General features: G+C 43.1%; 1 protein-coding gene across 2 annotated transcripts in view; it reads right to left on the bottom strand.

Moving 5' to 3' along the window:
* Nucleotides 1–23772, bottom strand: part of AVIL (advillin) — a 97004-nt gene that overhangs the window by 40748 nt on the left and 32484 nt on the right. For both annotated transcript variants that reach the window (XM_040340859.1, XM_040340860.1), the window contains exon 2: nt 310–409. In XM_040340859.1, the coding sequence (XP_040196793.1) occupies nt 310–375 (66 nt within the window). In that variant the 5' untranslated portion in view covers nt 376–409. The remainder of the gene's footprint in view (nt 1–309; nt 410–23772) is intronic.

The following is a 23772-nucleotide window of genomic DNA, read 5'->3' as shown; positions in this document are numbered from 1 at the left end:
TTACCAGTAGATTTATAAATGTGTACTGAATACCACATCACTGGTGCTGTGATGTTCAGTATATACTATGGGCCCGGTATCAAGTGCTGGATTCTATGGTTTCTCAATACAGACACCCCTGTTCCCTGAGCCCTTCTGCATCCAGCAGCAAAGTTACAAGATTACTGATTACAAAATTTGCATATGCATGTCCACAATTGTTATTAAAAAATAATGCAACTGTTGGAAGTTTGCAAAAAAAACGTCTAAAAGAACAATTTCATTGGATTTTCATAATGTAAACACGTTTACCTCATCTCTTCTTCTTACCTCAACTCTCCAAATAATTAGCCCCGGGGTTTTAGTGACTGCCTTAAATGCACCACTGAGTGCCATGATTGTAAGCAATTATTACATGTAATGATTAGACCTAAAAATGGGAAACACAACAGGAATAAGTTATTTGCAATCAGGAAAAAAATTATTAAAATAAACAAGAAATTTAAGTTTGACTTGGCAGATTAATATAAATTGTTCATGTTTAATGGTGTGGAAATAAAGTAGTATTAAATCCTTGGTGTTTTTTTTAATTATTATTATTTTTTAACACATTAGGTACAGCAAAATAAACATTTCATGGTAAACAATTTTTTTTTAATTCTTACCCAAGCATTTGTAGTTTATAACTTTGTTGCTAGCTCCTGCTCTCTGTGTTGCTTCCCTAAATGTTCCCTAAATGTCCCTAAATGTCACAGGAAAGAGTTATCAGTGGACATTGCAATCTCGAAACAGTCTGTTTGATGCATGATTGTGTAGAGACACATTTCCATTCCCTGCATGCAAAGGAGGCTCCATATGATGCTTCAAGTTAAAGGAGCCACCAATAAACAGGAAACCTGGTGCAGTGATCATGGCACCAGATTAAACTGGAACATAGACAAGGATTAATGAATAAAGAAGCTGTATACTCAGTAAGTGTTTATATCAGCTCATGAAAATGCTTAAAAAACTGATAGTTTAATCACTTTAATTCAAACTGCAGCAGAATGTTAAATTATTAAATAAAGCAAATGTGAGTTGCAGAGTTTGCTTACTTTAACCACTTGCTGACTGCGCCATGTAGATATACGTTGGCAGAATGGCACGACTTTGCAAAGCAACGTACATGTATGTTGCTTTGAATTTGCTGCCGTGCGGGCTCGTGTGCGCCCCTGCTGCGAGCTCCATGACCGCGGGACCAGCGGACTCGTTATCCGCCGGTGTACCCATGATCATGACACGGAACCATAGAATGGGTAGATGCCAGTATAAACAAGGCATCTCCCTGTTCTACCTTGTGACAGGACACTGATCTACTGCTCCCGGTAATCAGGAGCAGTGATCAGTGTCGTGTCACTGGTAGCTCAGCCCCCACACAGTTAGAATCACTACCTAGGACACAATTAACCCCTTCCTTGCCCCCGAGTGGACGTCAATTTTGTTTGGGAGCCACGTCGCACGACCTCGCAATTGTCAGTTAAAGCAAAGCAGTGCCGAATTGCAAAAAGTGGCCCGGTCATTTGGCAGCCAAATTCTCTGGGGCTGAAATGATTAATACCATATGTGAATGCAAATTTGATTAAAGCATAACCATTTATGCAGTATATTATCTACAGTTAGGTCCATAAATATTGGGACATTGACACAATTCTAATCTTTTTGGCTCTATACACCACCACAATGGATTTGAAATGAAACCAACAAGATGTGCTTTAACTGCAGACTTTCAGTTTTAATTTGAGGATATTTACATCCAAATCAGGTGAACGGTGTAGGAATTACAACAGTTTGTATATGTGCCTCCCACTTTTTAAGGGACCAAAAGTAATAGGACAGATTAACAATCATAAATCAAACTTTCACTTTTTAATACTTGGTTGCAAATCCTTTGCAGTAAATTACACCCTGAAGTCTGGAATGCATAGACATCACCAGACGCTGGGTTTCATCCCTGGTGATGCTCTGCCAGGCCTCTACTGCAACTGTCTTCAGTTCCTGCTTGTTCTTGGGACATTTTCCCTTCAGTTTTGTCTTCAGCAAGTAAAATGCATGCTCAATCGGATTCAGGTCAGGTGATTGACTTGGCCATTGCATAACATTCCACTTCTTTCCCTTAAATAACTCTTTGGTTGCTTTCACAGTATGCTTCGGGTCATTGCCCATCTGCACTGTGAAGCGCCATCCAATGAGTTCTGAAGCATTTGGCTGAATATAAGCAGATAATATTGCCCGAAACACTTCAGAATTCATCCTGCTGCTTTTGTCAGCAGTCACATCATCAATAAATACAAGAGAACCAGTTCCATTGGCAGCCATACATGCCCACGCCATGACACTACCACCACCATGCTTCACTGATGAGGTGGTATGCTTTGGATCATGAGCAGTTCCTTTCCTTCTCCATACACTTCTCTTCCCATCACTCTGGTACAAGTTGATCTTGGTCTCATCTGTCCATAGAATGTTGTTCCAGAACTGTGAAGGCTTTTTAAGATGTTTTTTGGCAAACTCTAATCTGACCTTCCTGTTTTTGAGGCTCACCAATGGTTTACATCTTGTGGTGAACCCTCTGTACTCACTCTGGTGAAATCTTCTCTTGATTAATGACTTTGACACACATACACCTACCTCCTGGAGAGTGTTCTTGATCTGGCCAACTGTTGTGAAGGGTGTTTTCTTCACCAGGGAAAGAATTCTTCGGTCGTCCCCCATAGTTGTTTTCCATGGTCTTCCGGGTCTTTTGGTGTTGCTGAGCTCACCGGTGCGTTCTTTCTTTTTAAGGATGTTCCAAACAGTTGATTTGGCCACACCTAATGTTTTTGCTATCTCTCTGATGTTTTTTTTTTTTTTTTTTGTCAGCCTAATGACGGCTTGCTTCACTGATAGTGGCAGCTCTTTGGCAGCAACAGATTTCAAATGCAAATAGCACACTTGAAATGTACTCTGGACCTTTTATCTGCTCCTTGTAAATGGGATCATGAGGGAATAACACACACCTGGCCATTGAACAGCTGAGCAGCCAATTGTCCCATTACTTTTGGTCCCTTAAAAAGTGGGAGGCACATATACAAACTGTTGTAATTCCTACACTGTTCACCTGATTTGGATGTAAATACCCTCAAATTAAAGCTGAAAGTCTGCAGTTAAAGCACATCTTGTTCGTTTCATTTCAAATCCATTTTGTTGGTGTATAGAGCCAAAAAGATTAGAATTGTGTCGATGTCCCAATATTTATGGACCTGACTGTAAATACTAATTTCAATACTTGTATGTTCTAACATGTCAAAAAGTCTAATGCCGCGTACACACGATCAGTCCATCCGATGAGAACGGTCTGATGGACCGTTTTCATTGGTTAACCGATGAAGCTGACTGATGGTCAGTCGTGCCTACACACCATCGGTTAAAAAAACGATCGTGTCAGAACGCGGTGACGTAAAACACAACAACGTGCTGAAAAAAAAACAAAGTTCAATGCTTCCAAGCATGCGTCGACTTGATGGTTGTGCCTACTAACGATCGGTTTTTTTTTCTATCGGTTAGGTATCCATCGGTTAATTTTAAAACAAGATTGCTTTTTTTAACCTATGGATAAATAACCGATGGGGCCCACACACGATCCGTTTGGTCCGTCGAAAACGGTCCATCAGACCGTTCTTATCGGTTTGACCGATCGTGTGTATGCGGCATTAGATGTCTTCCACATGTCTCAAATATTTTTTACCATGTTTGAAAGGATTCTTCTGTTGTTCCCTTATTTATGGAAGCCTGCTGTTGAAGAGATCAGTTAGTTCCATCTTTCCACAAATTATTAACTGAAGTGAACTGAACTAACAGTCTAGACATGGGCATATTTTTTGTTGATAACAATGAAATATCCGTTAACAGTCAAAAGCTTAAATAAGTGAAAGGCCGATTTGCAAAATGCCTTGCTACAATAGAATGCCAATGTGGTCATTACTATGTTGTTCTGCCACTTTTAAGCAGCACTAGGTCATGTGCGAAATATACAAAGGATTTTTTCAAACCATAGTTCCAGTGTCTGTCATTGCCCACTCCAGAGAAACTGAAAAGCCTTTATTTAAGTACTGCAAACAGTGTTTGGAAAGAATCTCAAGACTGGAGTAGCATCGCTGGGTAAAAGTCATTGATGCTGCTAAATTGAGTTTATTCTTGTTGGTCTGTAGCAGTAGCAGATAATTGAGTAAGATGTTAACTTATCATCAAATTCCCTTTGGCAGAAATCTAAGGAAAACATATTGTAGAATATAAGTATTGATGGGCTTTACTATGATAAAAAGCCACCTGCCAAGATGTTCTATATATTAATAAAAATATGTAATTCAATGTTATGGGTATAGACTTATTATTCCATTATCGACCTCCAAATCTTATTAGTAAAAGTTGATCACACAAAAGGGATAGATGTCCATTATTCAGCCAATACACATTTGATAGCTCTACAAATTAGCATTGCCAACTCATTCTTTTATTTGCCTATTGAGGACATTGGTTTATTGTAGAACTCCTATGGTTTAGGCTTCATACTACACTGAGAACATAATGTCAAACCATAGCCTCCAAAACTGGTGTGGTGCAGGCAAAGTCCATCAGCGGTGTTAATGGTCAGCTATGTGACTTCGAATTTGTCAATGGTGTCGTTTTTCTTAGGCACACAGGGGTAAAGTAACTTTATTTTAGTAAGACTTTTCTCTCACTGTAATATTTTGAAAATGGTAGCCATGTGCTGAAAGATAGAGCTCCAAACATCTTGAATCAAATAGGTCTAATAAGGTGTTGCCATTTCAGCTTTTAAAGCAATAACTATGTCAAATATCAAATCTTTTAGTAAAAGAAGACACAGAAGGGGAATTTATTAAAATTGACGAGGACACAATCAGGCGCAGGCGTGCATGGCAACCAGGGCAGGACTTAGGGTGGTGGGGGCCCTGGGCTTGAGTGTTGAAGGGGCCCCCTGGAGCCGAGAATTGGGGGGGATCGAAGTTGTTGAGCGGGGGGGGGGGGGGTTTTGCAGTTGTTGAGGGGGGGAGTGCCTCTCACCTGTGCCAACAGCCGGGGCCACAGACTGTCATTAGCCCGGCTCTCGGCTTTCTTCCCTTCAGCAGCCACAGTCCTCCACACACCACTCCGGTTCCTCCTGCTTCCGTGCTGCCTCCTCTTGCAGTGCGGGAAAATTAATCCTTTTGCCGGACTGCGGGAAGAAGCTGTCTGTGCGGGAAAGTCCCACAGAATCCGTGCGTGTTGGGAGGTATGCGCAGGGTCGCCATCAGGAATTTTGGGGCCCCTTGCACAGCTTAAGGCATGGGCCCCCTGAAGCAGAGAACCTAGGGGGGGTGGGGGTGCTGCCGCCTGAAATTGAGAAGCGTGGGGGCTGCCGCAAATTGAGAAGCGGGGGGGCCTTTACAAAAAAAAGAAGAAATAAAGAAGAAAACAAATATATATAAATATATGTAGCCATCCGGGGCCCTGGGGACCTCTGGGCCCTTTAATAATAAAAAAAAAAAAAACATTTATAAAAAATACATAAAAAAAGGGAGGTTGCCATCCGGGGGCCCTGGGAACCTCTGGGCCTTTTAATAAAAAATAAAAAAATAAACATTTATAAAAAAAATAAAAAAGGGGGGGGTTGCCACATGGGGCCCTGGGGACCTCTGAACCCTTTAATAAAAAAAAAAAATATATATATATATAAAAAAAAATGTATTTTTTTTTATAAAAAAATAAAAAAGGTGGGTTGCCATCCGGGGGCCCTGGAGACCCCAGGGCCCTTTAATAATAATAATAAAATATATATATATATATATATATATATATATATATATATATATATAAAAAAAACATTTTTTTACAAAAAATAAATAAAAAAAAGGGGGGTTGCCGTCCGGGGCCCTGGGGGCCTCCGGGCCCCTGGGGACCTCCGGACCCCTAAAAAAAAAAAAAAAAAAAAAAAAAAAAAAAAAAAAAAAAAAATTTTTTTTTTTTTAAAGGGGGCCCCCTATTGGGTGGGGCCCCTGGGCTTGAGCCCAGTCAAGGCCAATGGTAAGTCCGGCCCTGATGGCAACCCATCAGCTTGATCAGTTAAAGCTGAATTCCAGAAAATCAGAAAATATTTTTTTGCAGAGGGGCTGTACTTGCACTGCAAGAGTTAACTGTTTTTTAAAAGTCTAGGAGGCATGGAAAAGTAGAATTACTTACCTGATCTTCCTCTCCGGCAGACACCTCTGTGTTGCTAGACCAGTCCCTGCAGCCTCTTTCACCTATGCTCCAGTGGTCTAAGGTCCTGATGTCATCAATACTGATGCAGGATCCATAAATTTGTGTAGTTCTTACCCCCACAGGATCCGCTGTTGATGATGAGTTCTCTGTTCTGCCATGAGTCTTAAAGGGGTTGTAAAGGAAAAAAATGTTTTTTAATGCGAGGCTTTCTTCCTGGTGTGGAGAAAGCCTCTTGAGGGGGGAGGGCGCGAGCAGGAGTGTCAGGATTCCCACTAACACACAGCCAGGGCAGGACTTAGGGTGGTGGGGGCCCCTGGGCTTGAGTGTTGAAGGGGCCCCCTGGAGCCGAGAATTGGGGGGGGATCGAGCGGGGGGGGGGGGGGAATTGAAGTTGTTGAGCGGGGGGAGCGCATTAAAGTTGTTGAGCGGGGGGGGGATTTTGCAGTTGTTGAGGGGGGGAGTGCCTCTCACCTGTGCCAACAGCCGGGGCCAGGTTGTCGGGGCCAGGCTGTCGGCTTTCTTCCCTTCAGCAGCCACAGTCCTCCACACACCACTCCGGTTCCTCCTGCTTCCGTGCTGCCTCCTCTTGCAGTGCGGGAAAATTAACCCTTTTGCGGGACTGCGGGAAGAAGCTGTCTGTGCGGGAAAGTCCCACAGAATCCGTGCGTGTTGGGAGGTATGCGCAGGGCCGCCATCAGGAATTTTGGGGCCCCTTGCACAGCTTAAGACATGGGCCCCCTGAAGCAGAGAACCTAGGGGGGGTGGGGGTGCTGCCGCCTGAAATTGAGAAGCGTGGGGGCTGCCGCAAATTGAGAAGCGGGGGGGCCTTTACAAAAAAAAGAAGAAATAAAGAAGAAAACTAATATATATATATATATATATATATATATATATATATATATATATATATATATATATATATATATATATATATATATATATATGTATATACAGTGAGGAAAATAAGTATTTGAACACCCTGCTATTTTGCAAGTTCTCCCACTTGGAAATCATGGAGGGGTCTGAAATTGTCTATCAGCTAGAATTCTGACCCTCAAAGACCTGTTAGTCTGCCTTTAAAATGTCCACCTCCACTCCATTTATTATCCTAAATTAGATGCACCTGTTTGAGGTCATTAGCTGCATAAAGACACCTGTCCACCCCATACAATCAGTAAGAATCCAACTACTAAGATGGCCAAGACCAAAGAGCTGTCCAAAGACACTAGAGACAAAATTGTACACCTCCACAAGGCTGGAAAGGGCTACGGGGAAATTGCCAAGCAGCTTGGTGAAAAAAGGTCCACTGTTGGAGCAATCATTAGAAAATGGAAGAAGCTAAACATGACTGTCAATCTCCCTCGGACTGGGGCTCCATGCAAAATCTCACCTCGTGGGGTCTCAATGATCCTAAGAAAGGTGAGAAATCAGCCCAGGACTACACGGGAGGAGCTGGTCAATGACCTGAAAAGAGCTGGGACCACCGTTTCCAAGGTTGCTGTTGGTAATACACTAAGACGTCATGGTTTGAAATCATGCATGGCACGGAAGGTTCCCCTGCTTAAACCAGCACATGTCAAGGCCCGTCTTAAGTTTGCCAATGACCATTTGGATGATCCAGAGGAGTCATGGGAGAAAGTCATGTGGTCAGATGAGACCAAAATATAACTTTTTGGTCATAATTCCACTAACCGTGTTTGGAGGAAGAAGAATGATGAGTACCATCCCAAGAACACCATCCCTACTGTGAAGCATGGGGGTGGTAGCATCATGCTTTGGGGGTGTTTTTCTGCACATGGGACAGGGCGACTGCACTGTATTAAGGAGAGGATGACCGGGGCCATGTATTGCGAGATTTTGGGCAACAACCTCCTTCCCTCAGTTAGAGCTTTGAAGATGGGTCAAGGCTGGGTCTTCCAACATGACAATGACCCGAAGCACACAGCCAGGATAACCAAGGAGTGGCTCTGTAAGAAGCATATCAAGGTTCTGGCGTGGCCTAGCCAGTCTCCAGACCTAAACCCAATAGAGAATCTTTGGAGGGAGTTCAAACTCCGTGTTTCTCAGCGACAGCCCAGAAACCTGACTGATGTAGAGAAGATCTGTGTGGAGGAGTGGGCCAAAATCCCTCCTCCAGTGTGTGCAAACCTGGTGAAAAACTACAAGAAACGTTTGACCTCTGTAATTGCAAACAAAGGCTACTGTACCAAATATTAACATTGATTTTCTCAGGTGTTCAAATACTTATTTGCAGCTGTATCATACAAATAAATAGTTAAAAAAATCATACATTGTGATTTCTGGATTTTTTTTTTTGATTATGTCTCTCACAGTGGACATGCACCTACGATAACAATTTCAGACCCCTCCATGATTTCCAAGTGGGAGAACTTGCAAAATAGCAGGGTGTTCAAATACTTATTTTGATCACTGTATATATATAAAAAGGGGGGTAGCCATCCGGGGCCCTGGGGACCTCTGGGCCTTTTAATAAAAAGAAAAAATAAACCTCTGGGCCCTTTAATAATAAAAAAAAACATTTATAAAAAATACATAAAAAAAGGGAGGTTGCCATCCGGGGCCCTGGGGACCTCTGGGCCCCTGGGAACCTCTGGGCCTTTTAATAAAAAAAATTAAAAAATAAACAAAAATAAAAAAATAAACATTTATAAAAAAAAAAAAAAGGGGGGGGGGTTGCCACATGGGGCCCTGGGGACCTCCGAGCCCTTTAATAAAAAAATATATATATATATATATATATATATATATATATATATATATATATATATATATATATATATATATATATATATATATATATATATAAAAAATGTACATTTTTTTATAAAAAAATAAAAAAGGTGGGTTGCCATCCGGGGGCCCTGGAGACCCCTGGGCCCTTTAATAATAATAATAATAATAATAATAATAATAATAATAATAAATATATATATATATATATATATATATATATATATATATATATATATATATATAAATAAAAAATATATAAATAAAAAATATATAAAAAAACATTTTTTTACAAAAAATAAATAAAAAAAAGGGGGGTTGCCATCCGGGGCCCTGGAGACCCCTGGGCCCTTTAATTATAATAATAATATATATATATATATAAAAATAAAAAATATATAAAAAAATTTTTTTTTACAAAAAAATAAAATAAAAAAGGGGGGTTGCCCCCTATTGGGTGGGGCCCCTGGGCTTGAGCCCAGTCAAGCCCAATGGTAAGTCCGGCCCTGCACACAGCTCCTTTCTCTATCTGCAAAGTAGAGAGTGTCCTGACTTGCCTGCTCGCCCCCTCCTCCCTCAAGAGGCTTTCTCCACACCAGGGAGAAAGCCTCGCATTACGGTGGTGAGTTACAGACAGAACAACAGGAAGTGAGCATTTCTCAGAAGAAATAAGGACATTTAAAAGCAAAATTGAAGGATGAGGTAAGTGAAGGAGGACTGCACTAAGGTAAAGGAAGCTATTTAGGGAAAAAAAATATTTCCTTTACAGCCCCTTTAAAGCTTCCCATTCCCCACTAACACACCTGGTTATAGGTTGAAGGCCAGTTACACCCGTATAACCTAATGCCACGTACACACGATCGGTTTGTCTGATGGACCGTTTTCATCAGACAAACCAATAGTGTGTTTTCGCCCCTTCGTTTTTTTTCCCATCTGTGAAAAAACTTAGAACCTGTTTTAAAATTATCTGATGGTTAAAAAAACTATAGAAAAAAACGATCGTCTGTGGGGAAATCCATTGGTTAAAAATCAATGCATGCTCAGAATCAAGTCGACGCATGCTCGGAAGCATTGAACTTCATTTTTCTCAGCACGTCGTTGTGTTTTACGTCACCGTAAAACGGTCGGTTTTTTAACTGATGGTGTGTAGGCAAGACGATGAAAGTCAGCTTCATCGGATATCTGATGAAAAAATCCATCAGACCATTTTCATTGGATGAACTGATCATGTACCGACCATGAGTTAATATTTTACCACTCTATGATAGTACACAGAAAAGAGAAAATGAGCAGTTTGAGAATTAATCACCTACAGCCATTACATTAGACTGCAATAATGCTAAGTCCCATTACATTAGTCCACACAGTATCAGTAAGAATAGCATCAACAATAAAAACATGAATGGCAAAAAAGAAACTTCACTGTAATTCATAGCAATAGCGTCTCAAAAAATGCGCCTAATTGTCAGTGTTGTCCATCTTTCATTGGGGCCCTTCTGTAGGTGGCGCACATATAGCTGTCCCTTTAAGACTGTACACAAGGAATGGCAAATGGGCTGTTAGGCAAGGACAGTCATCTTTTGGCATTAACTGTAGGCAGTAAGGAATTAGGCTAGATTGTCCCGCTCACCACTCCTGGTATGCAACTAATCTGGTCCCATATGCTTGGCAGTAGATAATTCCAAAAAGTTCAGGTCCTCACTGGCTTTAGACACACACAACAACAGATCTCTCAGCTGTGGTACCAGGACCCAGTGACTTATTATGGCTCAGTCTCTCAGCCCTGATGTAGACACGCACAGCTCATAAATCTGCACAGCTCCAGCCCAGTACTCGGGAACCTTGTCCTTAGAAGGTCATCAGTGGCTATGATTTAGCTCTCACCAGTTCTCTCTATCTCACTCTTAGTGGGAGCGCTGATCCAGACAACACAGGTCTGCACTCTTTTTCTCCCTGCGCAGCACTACACCGCTCTCTCATCATTTTCCCAGTAAAATACTGTCTCTCTTCTCCTCCTATTTGCAGGGAATCCTGGGTTTTAAAGTCCACAGCCCATAGCCTCCATCCCACAGCATCTTTTTTCTTGACTACAGCTCCCAGAATCAATAGCACGATTGCATTATTCAGTCTCTCCCTGGTGATTGCCCTACCCTACAGCTCCAGCCTAGAGGGGTTAGAGTAGAATTTTACACAGAGCCCACTCCTGTCAGCAGCTCAGCCCACAGCACAACCAGCAGCTGGGGCGGGGGATAATACATAGCCTGCTCTGCCTCCCAGCAGGGAATGGGAGAAGCATGCACAGGAACACAGCTCGCTCCTCACACACAGCCGGCAGCAGACCTGGGGGGGGGGGGGGGACAGCTGCTGTAGTATGGGGGAGACATGGAGGATCAAGTAAGTTATATTGCTCCCCTAGACTAAATGAGCACACTTTAAGTCCCTGTCACCAAAATACACATACTGCAGAAATTCTACATTATTCCTTTATTGAGGAATTATATTCTTCAGGGAATTAGAAAATATGGTGTAACAGAGATAACAGATAGGTATTTTGTATCCACCACTTTCTGCTTTAGAAACACATATTGTACAGTCTTCAAATGGCTTGTGTTGATGGGCAAGTGCAGCTTACTTTCAGGTGCATTCGGCTTGCATTTAGGATCCGGGCCGTCTTTAATATTGATTGGACCATGGCAAACATTTTCTTGGGCCCTCCCGGATCCACTTGTCAACTATTTTTAGACAGTGTAGGCTCAAGGGACAGCTGCTTTGGGCCCCACAACAATGACTGGGCCCAAGGCAGCTGTCCCTTTTGCCCTGCCTTAATGACGGCCCTGTTTAGGATCATGCTTTTGATCATTCAGGCCGCGTACACACGGTCGGTCCAAACCGATGAAAACGGACTAAAGTTCAGTTTCATCGGTCCAAACCCACCGTGTGTACGGCCCATCGGTCTGTTGTCCTTCGGTCCAAAAAAAGAGAACTTGCTTTAAAATCGAACCGATGGACGGCTGTCCGATGGTTAGTACGCAAAAGCATCGATTCAAAACCCGCGCATGCTCAGAATCAAGTCGATGCATGCTTGGAAGCATTGAACTTCGTTTTTTTCAGCACGTTGTGTGTTTTACGTCACCGCGTTCTGACCCGATCGGTTTTGGAAACGATGGTGTGTACGCACATCAGACCATCAGTCTGCTTCAGTGGTGAACCGATGAAAACGGTCCGTCGGACCAGTCTCATCGGATGGATCGACCGTGTGTACGCGGCCTCAGAGTTCATTGATAAATCATACCTGCAGTTTACCTCCTAAGCTGTTTCTTTATAACTTTTTTGACATGTATAAGGAGAAAAAAGCTTTGACACAAACAAAAAATCATCAACATAAGCCCTTAATAGATTATGCAACTGACGTTTCAGACTTTCGAAATGTTTCTTGTCATTCGTCATTATACTAACCTAATATGAAAATGAAACGAGGCAGCACCAGTGACCATATTATTATAGTTAATATTATACTTTTAGGTTAGCACTTAAAATAAATGCTGCTAAGCCAGAGTTAAACCGTTTTCCACTTTCTTCCTCAGCTAATAAACTTACAGTACAATGACAGATGCATTTCCTGCGCTTGTCTGCTTCTGTAAAGATTGTCTTGCAATGATAATCTGGTATTGTGCTTCATAATCACCTGAATTAGTCAATTACAGTCTTGTTAATGTCTCCGTTTGTGATTTAAATGACATTTTATCATGAGAGATGCATTGTCTTATTTTTATGTCTAATAAGCATGTATTTTAGATATTTTTCTGCACTTAAGTCAGTTAAAATAACATTTTAGGCTGAAACTAGTTTAATTAGATTATCTGGATGCCTAAAATACACTTATGTGCATGAAGCAATAAATCAGATGGGTATTTTTTGCATCATATTATAATCAGTTAATGTTGAACTCAGGACAACATAAAAAGATGTATAGCAGCACTGCAGAAATTTAGCAACACAGATGCACCACAATGTATAGTATAGATGTAGTGGTTTCATGACTTTTAGACAGGATGTTTATAAAGTCACAGCAGAACATGCAGCACCTAGGGACATTACATTAGAGGGCAGTCAATTAGGGCCCTTTCACACGGGCGGATCATTCAGGTCCGCCTGCCAGTTTTTTAGGCGGAACTGAACGGGCACTCTGTGCTCCTCTATGGAGCCACGGATGTCAGCGGTGACATGCCCGCTCCGATCCGCCAAAGTGTGATGTGGGAAAACCCTACTTTTCCTTCCGTCTGTCGGATTGGATCAGGTGACAACGGACTCTATGGTCCGTCGTCATCCAATCCCCCATAGGGGAGAGCGGCGCTTGACCCCCATCCCCCATAGGAGAGAGTGGCGCTCATCGACGGGGCGTTCCCTGCTAAGCAAAGAGGAGCCCGCAAATGGATCCGCCCCGTGTGAAAGGGCCCTAAGTTTAAATGTTTTCCCCAGGAGATAAAACATCTACTGTATGCACGCTATTTTAAGTTACTATTTTAGAATGGCATGGTTCTCAGCAATGTATCCGACTTTATTATGGGGACTGCAAAGTCAGGCACTATAGAGTGATTGTTCTGGAGAACACCTGCTTTTGCTTGGTGCTTTGATGAGGCTTCGGTGAGGCTTCGGTGGGGCTTTGGTGAGGCTTCGGTGAGGCTTCAGTGGGGCTTCAGTAGGGCTTCGATGAGGCTTCAGTGGGGCTTCAAGCAAGCTTTGCCATAGACTTCTATGGAGGCTTTGAAGATGCTTTGAAGCACCACTGAGGCTACATGGGGTATAATTTTTGAAGCCAAAGCAAAGCAAAGCAAAAGCAGGTGTAAACAGGACTGTAAGCTAACCATTTTATTTTGTGACAGGAGCTTTGACTAGCGTTCAGAGAGCTTTAACAAAGCCCGTCCGAAGTCTTGTTCAATATCAATAGTCAGTATGCTTGATATCAGATGATGGTTACATTGAGCAATCTGAACAAGACGAGGGCTTGTGAGACTGATTTCCACAGTCAAATAATGTTGCTTTTTTTTCCCTTTTCACAGATCACACATATAATCAAAAACTGAGCAGAACTAGCCCATGTCATTTCAGCTTTATGGCACTCACATATGCAAACTGTAAATAATACCATTATATTTTTGTGCAAAACATTGTATACGAAATATAATTCCGATTGCTGATTTTACTTTTAGGAATTTGCTAATTCCCTGGCTGTTCAACTTGTGACTTCATTGCTTGGTAAGTTATTGACCGGCATCACTACATACTGTACTATATACACCAAGGATCTTCAAACTACGGCCCTCCAGCTGTTGCAGAACTACACATCCCATGAGGCATTGTAAAACTCTGACATTCACAGACATGACTGAGCATGATGAAAATTGTAGTTCCTGAACAACTGGAAGGCCATAGTTTGAAGACCCCTGATATACACTCACCAGCCACTTTATTAGGTTCACCTTGCTAGTACTGGGTTGGGCCCTCTTTTGCCTTCAGAACTGCCTTAATTCTTTGTGGCATAGATTCAACAAGGTGTTGAAACGTTCCTCAGAAATCTTGGTCCATTTAGACATGATAGAATCACGCAGTTGCTGCAGATTTTTTAGCTGCACATCCATGATGCAACTCTCCCGTTCCACCACATTGCAAAGCTGCTCTAATTGGATTGAGATCTGGTGACTGTGGAGGCCATTGGAGTACAGTGACCTCATTGTCATGTTCAAGAAACCAGTGGTGAGATGATTTGAGCTTTGTGACATAAAGTCATGAGTTTTCAGTGATCTCCTAAAGGTGGAGAGGTTAGGGGCTGATCGGACATACCGGGGCAGGGAGTTCCAGAGGATGGGAGAGGCTCTGGAGAAGCCCTGAAGGAGAGCATGGGAGGAGGTAACAAGGGAGCTAGAGAGCAGGAGGTCCTGGGAGGAGCGGGGGGGACGATTTGGGCAATATCTGCAGACGAGGATGGTGATGTAGATGAGGGCAATGTTGTGAATGCTTATTTTTCAAATTATATTTTTGTGACAGTATATTAATGATGGCTATATTTTCTTTCATGTATTTATTAAAACAAAAACAGTTAATTTTGAAATCTACAAGATTATCACTTTACTTTCTTTTCTCAATGGGGTTTTCTGTATTTTTTTTCCAACTGACCGTGAATGTTTTGAATGTCAAGATTGGGGTAGTGTAACAGTTATGTTATTAGATTTGTGCCTATGGCATTTCTCACGAATGCTTTTTGCATTACCAGAATAGACGGTTCAAAGCCCTGTGAGACAATGGCATGGTGTTATCCAACACCCCCCCAAGAAGATTGGCCATTAAAGGGTTACATTTGAATCCAAGCTCTGAAAGTCGCAAGTTCCACCCTCTCACCACACAGCAATAATCATGGGAATAAATATTTCCAGCCTGTCTGAAGAACATTATTGTTACCAGAAATTTCAGCCCACAAACTGCAGAAAGCTTTTAAACACTTTCCTCACATTCCTTGGCCTAAATGTTGCAATGGATGCTGGGAGCATAGGGTTTTAATAATGCAACTGTTCACATTAATGCTAATAGAATGCAGTATAATCTTTGTGACTGTTTCTAGGCCCAGCCCTGTAAAGGGCTCAGCATAAAGACAAGAAAAATATGTCACAGAAGAATGGATTCTCTGGATCTACAATGCTGGTGTGAACTATCACAGGAACAAGGGGGCAGATCCACAGAGATCTGCACCCGTGCAGCGTATCAGAGATACGCTACGCCGCCGTACCTTACCTGGATTTAAATCGAATCCTGGAAGAATTTGCCTCGTAAGTTACGGCGGCATAGTGTATCTCTGGCGGCGTAATTCAAATCGGCGATTAGGGGGCGTGTTTCATTTAAATGAAGCGCGTCCCCGCGCCGAATGAACTGCGCATGCTCCGTTTCAAAATTTCCCGCCGTGCATTGCGCTAAATGACGTCGCAACAACGTGAATTACGTCCATCCCGATTCACGCAAAAAAATAAAAAAATTCAAAATAAATGCAGGAACGACGGCCATACTTAACATGACAGGTCTAACTATACGCGACGAAATACCAGCTTTAACTATACGCCGGAAAAAGCCGACTAGAGACGCCGGAAAAAAATGCGCCGGCCGCTCGTACGTTCGTGGATCGACGGAAATAGCTAATTTGCATACCCGACGCAGAAAACGACGTCAAGGCCACCCAGCAGACGCCAAAGTATTGCATCTTAGATCCGAAAGGCGTACGAGGACGTATACCTGTCGGATCTAACCCAGATGCCGTCGTATCTTGGTTTGAGGATTCAAACCAAACATACGACGCGGGTAATTTGAAAGTACGCCGGCGTATCAGTAGATACGCCGGCGTACTCGCTCTGTGGATCTGCCCCAAGGTGTGCATCTGCTTTGGTCTCACAGGGCTACATGGGTGACAGCTGAAGCACCCCACATATCTGTAAAAGAGAATTAAGCTGGGTACACGCTATTCTTTTTTCATTCAACCCCGCGGGTGTGGGGAAAAAAAGGCGGCAATTTTGTTTGGGAGCCATGTCGCACGACCGCGCAATTGTCATTCAAAGTGCGACAGCGCTGAAAATGAAAAATTGGTCTGGGCAGGAATGGGGTGAAAATGCCCTGTACTGAAGTAGTTAAAGACCCTTCAAGTACAGGGAAATACCTAATGATCTTCCAGAAATGTGCTAATCTCCTAAATCCTGTTGTGGGCTGACAAGATAGCTGTTTTGTAGACTAGAGTGTTGTCAGACCTCCCAGTGTCTTTTGTTAAACTAATCAACCACTCTCTCTCACTACTCCACAATATAAAGGCTAATCGTTCAGATGTCCAAAATATGAGTTAGGAGAGCTGTTTGAGATAACACAGTAAGTGCTGTAAGGGGTTAGCTCGGTAGCGGGGTGTGTGACCCCTTGGATGGGTTCACCACACACTGAATTTATACAGACAGGCAGTCGAAGACGGTTGAAAACAAAGATTTTGGTTTATTCTTCCATCTTGCTGGAAACAAGTGCAAGCATCCAAACAGCATAAACAAAATCAAACATAAAATAAACCCTGGCCACTTTGGGCGTCTACCTTTCACACAGGAACCTATCTATGGAGTCTAGCACAGCCTACTGCTGGGCAGACACTGCTGGTCATACAGCAGAAAAACAATAGTCTTTTGATTTTTATCACACAGAAAAATCAATCCTCTCCTCACCTCCTCAGAAGACTTTCAGTACTGCTCTCTTTCACTCAGAAAGCCTCAGCATGCAGAAAATCAGTGGTAATCCTCTGGACTACTTATAGAGGCCTTAATTGCCTCATTCTGAACAGCTGAAGTCTTCCAACGCCCTTAGACCATTTCTGGCTACATTTGCAGCCGACGCCTTATAACAATTGGTGTATTGTCTAAACAAGGCAGAAATGTATGTCCCGTCTGTGACAACACCCACAGATTTACCTGACTTCCTGTCACAGTGCACACAGAACAACAGTTTTTTTTTAAACTATCAAACATATAACAAAATGCTTTCAATGGTATACTTAGACCAAAAGGGAGCAAATAAGCAAAGCACACCTCCCAACTTTCTGAGATGGAAACAAGGGACACCTATTAGCAAAAGTATGTAGGCATAGGACACCCCCCCCCCCTGTCACGAGCCCTTAAAGGAGAAATATACTACAAAAAAAAAGATTTGTCAAACCCACAAGTGCTTTTTCTTACCACTACTATTTCTTTATATTGGCTTTTGAAGTTTACACATGCAGCAATTTAGAAATTGGATGAAAAGTTTAGCACTGGGCAGGGCCGATCTGCCCTATAGGTTCATATGCAAGCCGCTTAGGGCCCCGCAAAGCTGCGGAGGGCCCCACAAATTACTAGAGGCCCCGCCTGGTGAGAAGTCATTTTTGGCCCCTCACCCTGCTTCTCAACTTGCTGGCTGCATGGGAGAAGAGGTAAGAAGTCTGCACCCCCCGCTTCTCACTTTAATGTAAGATGTCATTTTTTCTGACAGCAGAACACCCCCCCCCCGTTTCTCAACTTTAATCTTTAATGTGACATGTCACTGTCGGCAGCCCCCCTCCCCGCTTCTCAACTTTAATGATGTGACATGTCATTTTCGGCAGCCCCCCGCTTCTCAACTTTAACCACTTGCCGCCCGTCAATGACAGATTGACGTCGGCAAAGTGGTTGTAGAATCCAGACTGGACGTCATATGACGTCCTCATGATTCTGAGCCGCTGCGCGCCCCCGGGGGCGCGCATCGCGGCGATCGTTGTTGCGGGGTGTCAGTCTGACACCCCGCAACACCGATCTCGGTAAAGAGTCTCTCACGGAGACTCTTTACTACGTGATCAGCCGTGTCCAACCACGGCTGATCACGATGTAAACAGGAAGAGCCGTCGATGGCTCTTCCTCACTCGCGTCTGACAGACACGAGTAGAGGAGAGCCGATCGGCGGCTCTCCTGACAGGGGGGGTTCGCGCTGATTGTTTATCAGCGCAGCCCCCCCTCGGATCGCCACATGGACCACCAGGGATGCCCACCAGGGAAGGGCAAAACAAAAAAAAAAGTAAAAAAAAAAGTAAAAAAAAAAGTAAAAAAAAAAGTAAAAAAAAAAAAAAAAAAAAAAGTAAAAAAAAAGTAAAAAAAAAAGTCTGAAAAAAAAAAAAATGGGAAAAAAAAAGATGCAAAAAAAAAAAGATGCCAATCAGTGCCCACAAATGGGCACTGACTGGCAACAAGTAAATCAGTGCCGCCCCACAGTGTCCATCAGTGCCGCCCCACAGTGTCCATCAGTGCCACCCCACAGTGTCCATCAGTGCCACCCCACAGTGCCCATCAGTGCCACCCCACAGTGCCCATCTGTGCCGCCCATGAGTGCCCATCTGTGCCGCCCATGAGTGCCCATCTGTGCCGCCTATGAGTGCCCAGTGCCGCCCATGAGTGCCCATCAGTGCCGCCCATGAGTGCCCATCAGTGCCGCCCATGAGTGCCCATCAGTGCCCATCAGTGCCGCCTATGTGTGCCCATGAGTGCCGCCTATGTTTGCCCATCAGTGCCGCATACCAGCGCCGCCAATCAGTGCCACCTCATCTGTGCCCGTCAGTACTACCTTGTCGATGTCCATCAGTGCCATCTCATCTGTGCCCATCAGTGCCACCATATCAGTGCCCGTAATTGAAAGAGAAAACGTACTTATTTACAAATAAAATTACAGAAAAAAATAAAAACGTAATCTTTTTCAAAATTTTCGGTCTTTTTTTAGTTGTTGCGCAAAAAAAAAAATCGCAGAGGTGATCAAATACCACCAAAAGAAAGCTCTATTTGGTAAAAAAGGACGCCAATTTTGTTTGGGTACAGTGTAGCATGACCGCGCAATTGCCATTCAAATTGCGACAGTGCTGAAAGCTGAAAATTGGCTTGGGCGGGAAGGTGTATACGTGCCCTGTATGGAAGTGGTTAATGTGACATGTAATTTTGCTTAGGGCCCCAGGGAGGTCAGGATCGGCACTGGCACTGGGGAAAACTTTTTGAAAGATAAATAATGCATTTTATATACCACTGTATAGATCAGACCAAAATGAGGGACAAATGAGGAGGACAGAGGGACCAAAATGTTCCAAATAAAGGACATTCCCTTGAAATCAGGACAGTTTACATATCCTGGTAATATACAATGACCTTTGGATCACCTCATATTATGATAAACATAACATAACATATGATAAACATGTCCAAGCTCTAGATATGTAAATAACCTGTAACACAAAGCAAGAACAGAGAAACGGACTTTATAATTTGGCAAGTTTTTATCTGGAATTCTGTTAATTTTCACTGAACATTAAAAGAGGATTGCTCAGCGCTGGATTAACTATGTGTGGCAAGACTGGGCACAGATGATAGGGAATCTTATACTCTACATTGTGACATCAAAAACAAAAAAACAATTTTTTGGGTTTACATCCACTTTAAGGCTAAGACAATGTGGTCCCCATTATTAATCCAGTCATTAAAAAACTTCCACTTATGTCTCCTCTTCTGGTCTTACACTTTTAGTCACTTGCCTAACTGGCAAAGTGGTCCGGAGCAAACAAGTGGCTCAGTATGAAGATGGTTGCTCACCATGACATGTGGGCCTGCTAGACCCAGCAAGTGTCTTTTCACACAAATTTGTCCTCTATAGAGGGCAACTTTCTGACCAGCTGTGCAATTACTAAACTCAGCTTTCTCTTTCCTGATGGCTACATATTCAGCATGATTAGGCCATGATACCACTGCACTAGCACCATGATGCTCAGGTCATGCCTGCATGACTACTAGACTAATGGCAGCATATGATTTTAAATGCATACTCGGCCTTTCTTCCTGTGTTGCTTGCTGCTTTATTGGTTAATGTGGGTTTATGTAAGCCCTAACAATTAACTTATTTGCATTCCTTGCTCTGGTAATATACAGCACAAGCAGCCAATCAGGTGTATTGCAGTGCAAGGAGCATTCTAAATAAGAGATAGAATGTGCTCCAGGGGCGGAGTCTGTGACATCCCCACGCTGGACAGGAAGTGATGTTCTACAGCTTGGTATAGTGTAAAGCTGATATATTGGATTCTTAAAGGGGCAAGTTGTATATCTTTGTGCACAGATTTTAGTGCACTATGAAAATGTTAGTACTTTCATGTTTTTTTTTTACTTCTCCTTATTGAAGTATAAAATGGTGAGTAACAAAACAAGGCCTATTGGGCATTCCCAGCCCAGAGAAATACAATTGTAAACAAACAAAGACACTAAGACAGGTATCTGGTACTAATACAAAAGTAAAACAACTCCTTAGGCCGCGTACACACGGTCGTTCCAAACCGATGAGAATGGTCCGACGGGCCATTTCCATCGGTTCACCGCTGAAGTGGCCTGATGGTCTGATGTGCGTACACACCATCGTTCCAAAAACCGATCGGGTCAGAACGCGGTGACGTCAAACACACAACGTGCTGAATAAAATGAAGTTCAATGCTTCCAAGCATGCGTCGACTTGATTCTGAGCATGCGCGGGTTTTGAACCGATGCTTTCTGTACTAACCATCAGTTTGGACTGATCGGGCATCGGGCCATCGGTTCGATTTTAAAGCATGTTTTAAAATTTTGGACCGAAGGACAACAGACCGATGGGCTATACACACGGTCGGTTTGGACCGATGAAACTGAACCTCGGTCCATTCTCATTGGTTTTGTCCGGCCTTACTTAGTAATCATGGCAAAAGAGAAGTGTGCTAGGGGCGTATTACAAATTCACAGAGGTCCCTGCAGATAAACCCAGTATAATGCACAGCTCATCCAGATCAGAATATAGTGAAGGACTAGGCAGAGCCAAGATAACGATGCACAGGGAAACAGGGTAATACACCAAAAAAAGAGAAAAAAAAAAACAACCCTACAGAGAATTATGTCCCAGCAGAAGAGTCTGTGGTGTCATCAGAATTAACCAAGAGATCCCACACATTTTTTCAGGCAACCCCAAGATAGATATAAAAGGATCACGGAATTAACCAAAAATCTCCAAAAATATATAGATGGTGCCATAGGTAATTTCCATTTCAGAATAATGGCCTTCCTTGCAGAGAACAAAAGAAGGCCCAATAAGGTTCTGGTTGCTCTCGTATGGGCCTGAGAATCTGCAAGACACAATTGACAGACTTTGGGTTGCAAGGGCACAGGGTTGGTGGTAAGGTGAGCAATAATTTGGACTACTGCATTTCAGTATTGGCTCAACTGAGGACAGGCCCAAAGCATATTTATATAAATCAGCCGACTCGCTCCCACATCTCCAGCAGGTAGAGGAAATACTAATACTCTATGAAGCCTCGAAGACGTAAAATAGATTCTATGTAAAATCATCAACTGTATTAGTCTGCCACTTGCTGACACTAATTGTAGGAAGTGGCAATTCCCAACCCTTTTCCCAGTCCTCATCATCCAGGTCCAACACCTCCTCCCACCATTTGGATTGTAGGCGCTAGACACACTGTATGTACAGAAGGTTGGAGGGCCTTGGTAGATGTTTGAAAGTGGTTTGGGAAGGTTAGGGTCTCTCGGTAGTGTCTCCATTTCAGAGGAAAAAAGGGTCAGTGGAGAAGCCCCAAGCTGTGAGAAATAGGCATGGTGGACTGAAAGGCACCTGAACAGATAAGAGTTGGAAAGGTTAAACTGTAATTTAAGGTGCTCAAAGGATTTCAGAGTGGCCCCTTCACAGATGTGCCTAAAAATTTCAATGCCTTTAACAGCCTAGATAGAAGGATCCAGGATGGTCAAAGATTCTGGCAACATGTAGGTAGATTCACAAAGAGTTAGGCCGGCTTATCTACAGATAAGCCGACCTAACTCTGAATCTAAGCCGACCTATGTTTAAGTGTATTCTCTAACAGAGATACACTTAAACATATCTAAGATAAGACGGCTTGCGCCGTTCTATCTTAGATTGCAATGTTTCTTTTGGCCGCTAGATGGCACTTCCATTGCGGCCGGCGTCGATTATTTAAATGAGGGGATACGCTGATTCACGACCGAACGCAAACGTACACCAGGCCTACACCGTCGCATTACGTCGTTTCCGTACGCGATAGGCCGCCTAAAGTGTTAAGTATGGCCGCCATTCCCGCCGCGAGGTTCGAATTTTTTACGTCGTTTGCGCAAGTCGTCCGCGAATCGGGATTTACGTCGTTTACTTACGCGTCAAAATCAATAGGCCCGTACGGCCTACTTAGCCGCAATGCGCACTGGGAAATGTAGTCGCCCGGTGTATGCGCAGTGACAAAAAACGTCAAAAAACGTGAGGTCAAGCCTCATTTCCATACAACACGCCCCCCTCCTAGTCATTTGAATTAGGCGCGCTTACGCCCGCTCGTTTTAGGCTACGCCGCCGAAAATTTGAAGGTAAGTGGTTTGAGAATCACTAATAGCCTAACTAATTTACGGCGGTGTAGCCTGAAAAGACTAGGCTAGGCCGTCCTAAAGTTAGGCAATTGTACGTGAATCTACCCAATGGTGTTCAGCCATGAGGGAGTAACAGGGAACCATGGTGCAAGAACTTCCACCTGTTTGGGATTAGCTAGCCATGCTCTAACCACCGCCTTCATGGAGTGGGTGAGAGAGTGAAGAGATTTAGGACCTCTATAAGGAAGATGTCATAGGGCCTTGTAGGAACTAAGGGAAACCGATTCCAGTTCCATTGACACATTGGAATCGTCCGACGTTGCTTTTTTGGTATTTTAAATAAAATGTGTTGCTTTTGAACGGTAAAGCACTATTGCCACGTACAAACGATTGGAATTTCCGACAAGAAAAGTTCGATGTGAGCTTTTGGTCGGAAATTAAGACCGTGTAGGCCCCATCGGACATTTTCAGTCGGAATTTCCGACAGCAAAAATCCTACGCATGCTCTGAATCATTAAACTTCATTTTTCTTGGCTCGTCGTAGTGTTGTACGTCACCGCGTTCTTGGCGGCATTTGTGTGACCGTGTGTATGCAACACAAGTTTGAGCTAACATTTTGTCGGTTTTCTTGATGGAAATTCCTATCGTGTGTACGCGGCATTAGATGGGATTTCTATAATATTTTTGAGCCAAATGTGTATATTGAAGAGTGGTGATCTCAGAGGTGAAATACCTTCTGTGTTGGAGTGCTGGAGGATCTAGACCAGGGATCCTCAAACTACGGCCCTCCAGCTGTTGCGGAACTACCCATCCCATG

Source organism: Rana temporaria, chromosome 2 (genome assembly GCF_905171775.1).
Source record: "Rana temporaria chromosome 2, aRanTem1.1, whole genome shotgun sequence".
Classification (NCBI taxonomy): Eukaryota; Metazoa; Chordata; class Amphibia; order Anura; family Ranidae; genus Rana; species Rana temporaria.
Note: the sequence above shows the minus strand (reverse complement) of the source record. Positions and strands in the feature narration are given on the sequence as shown.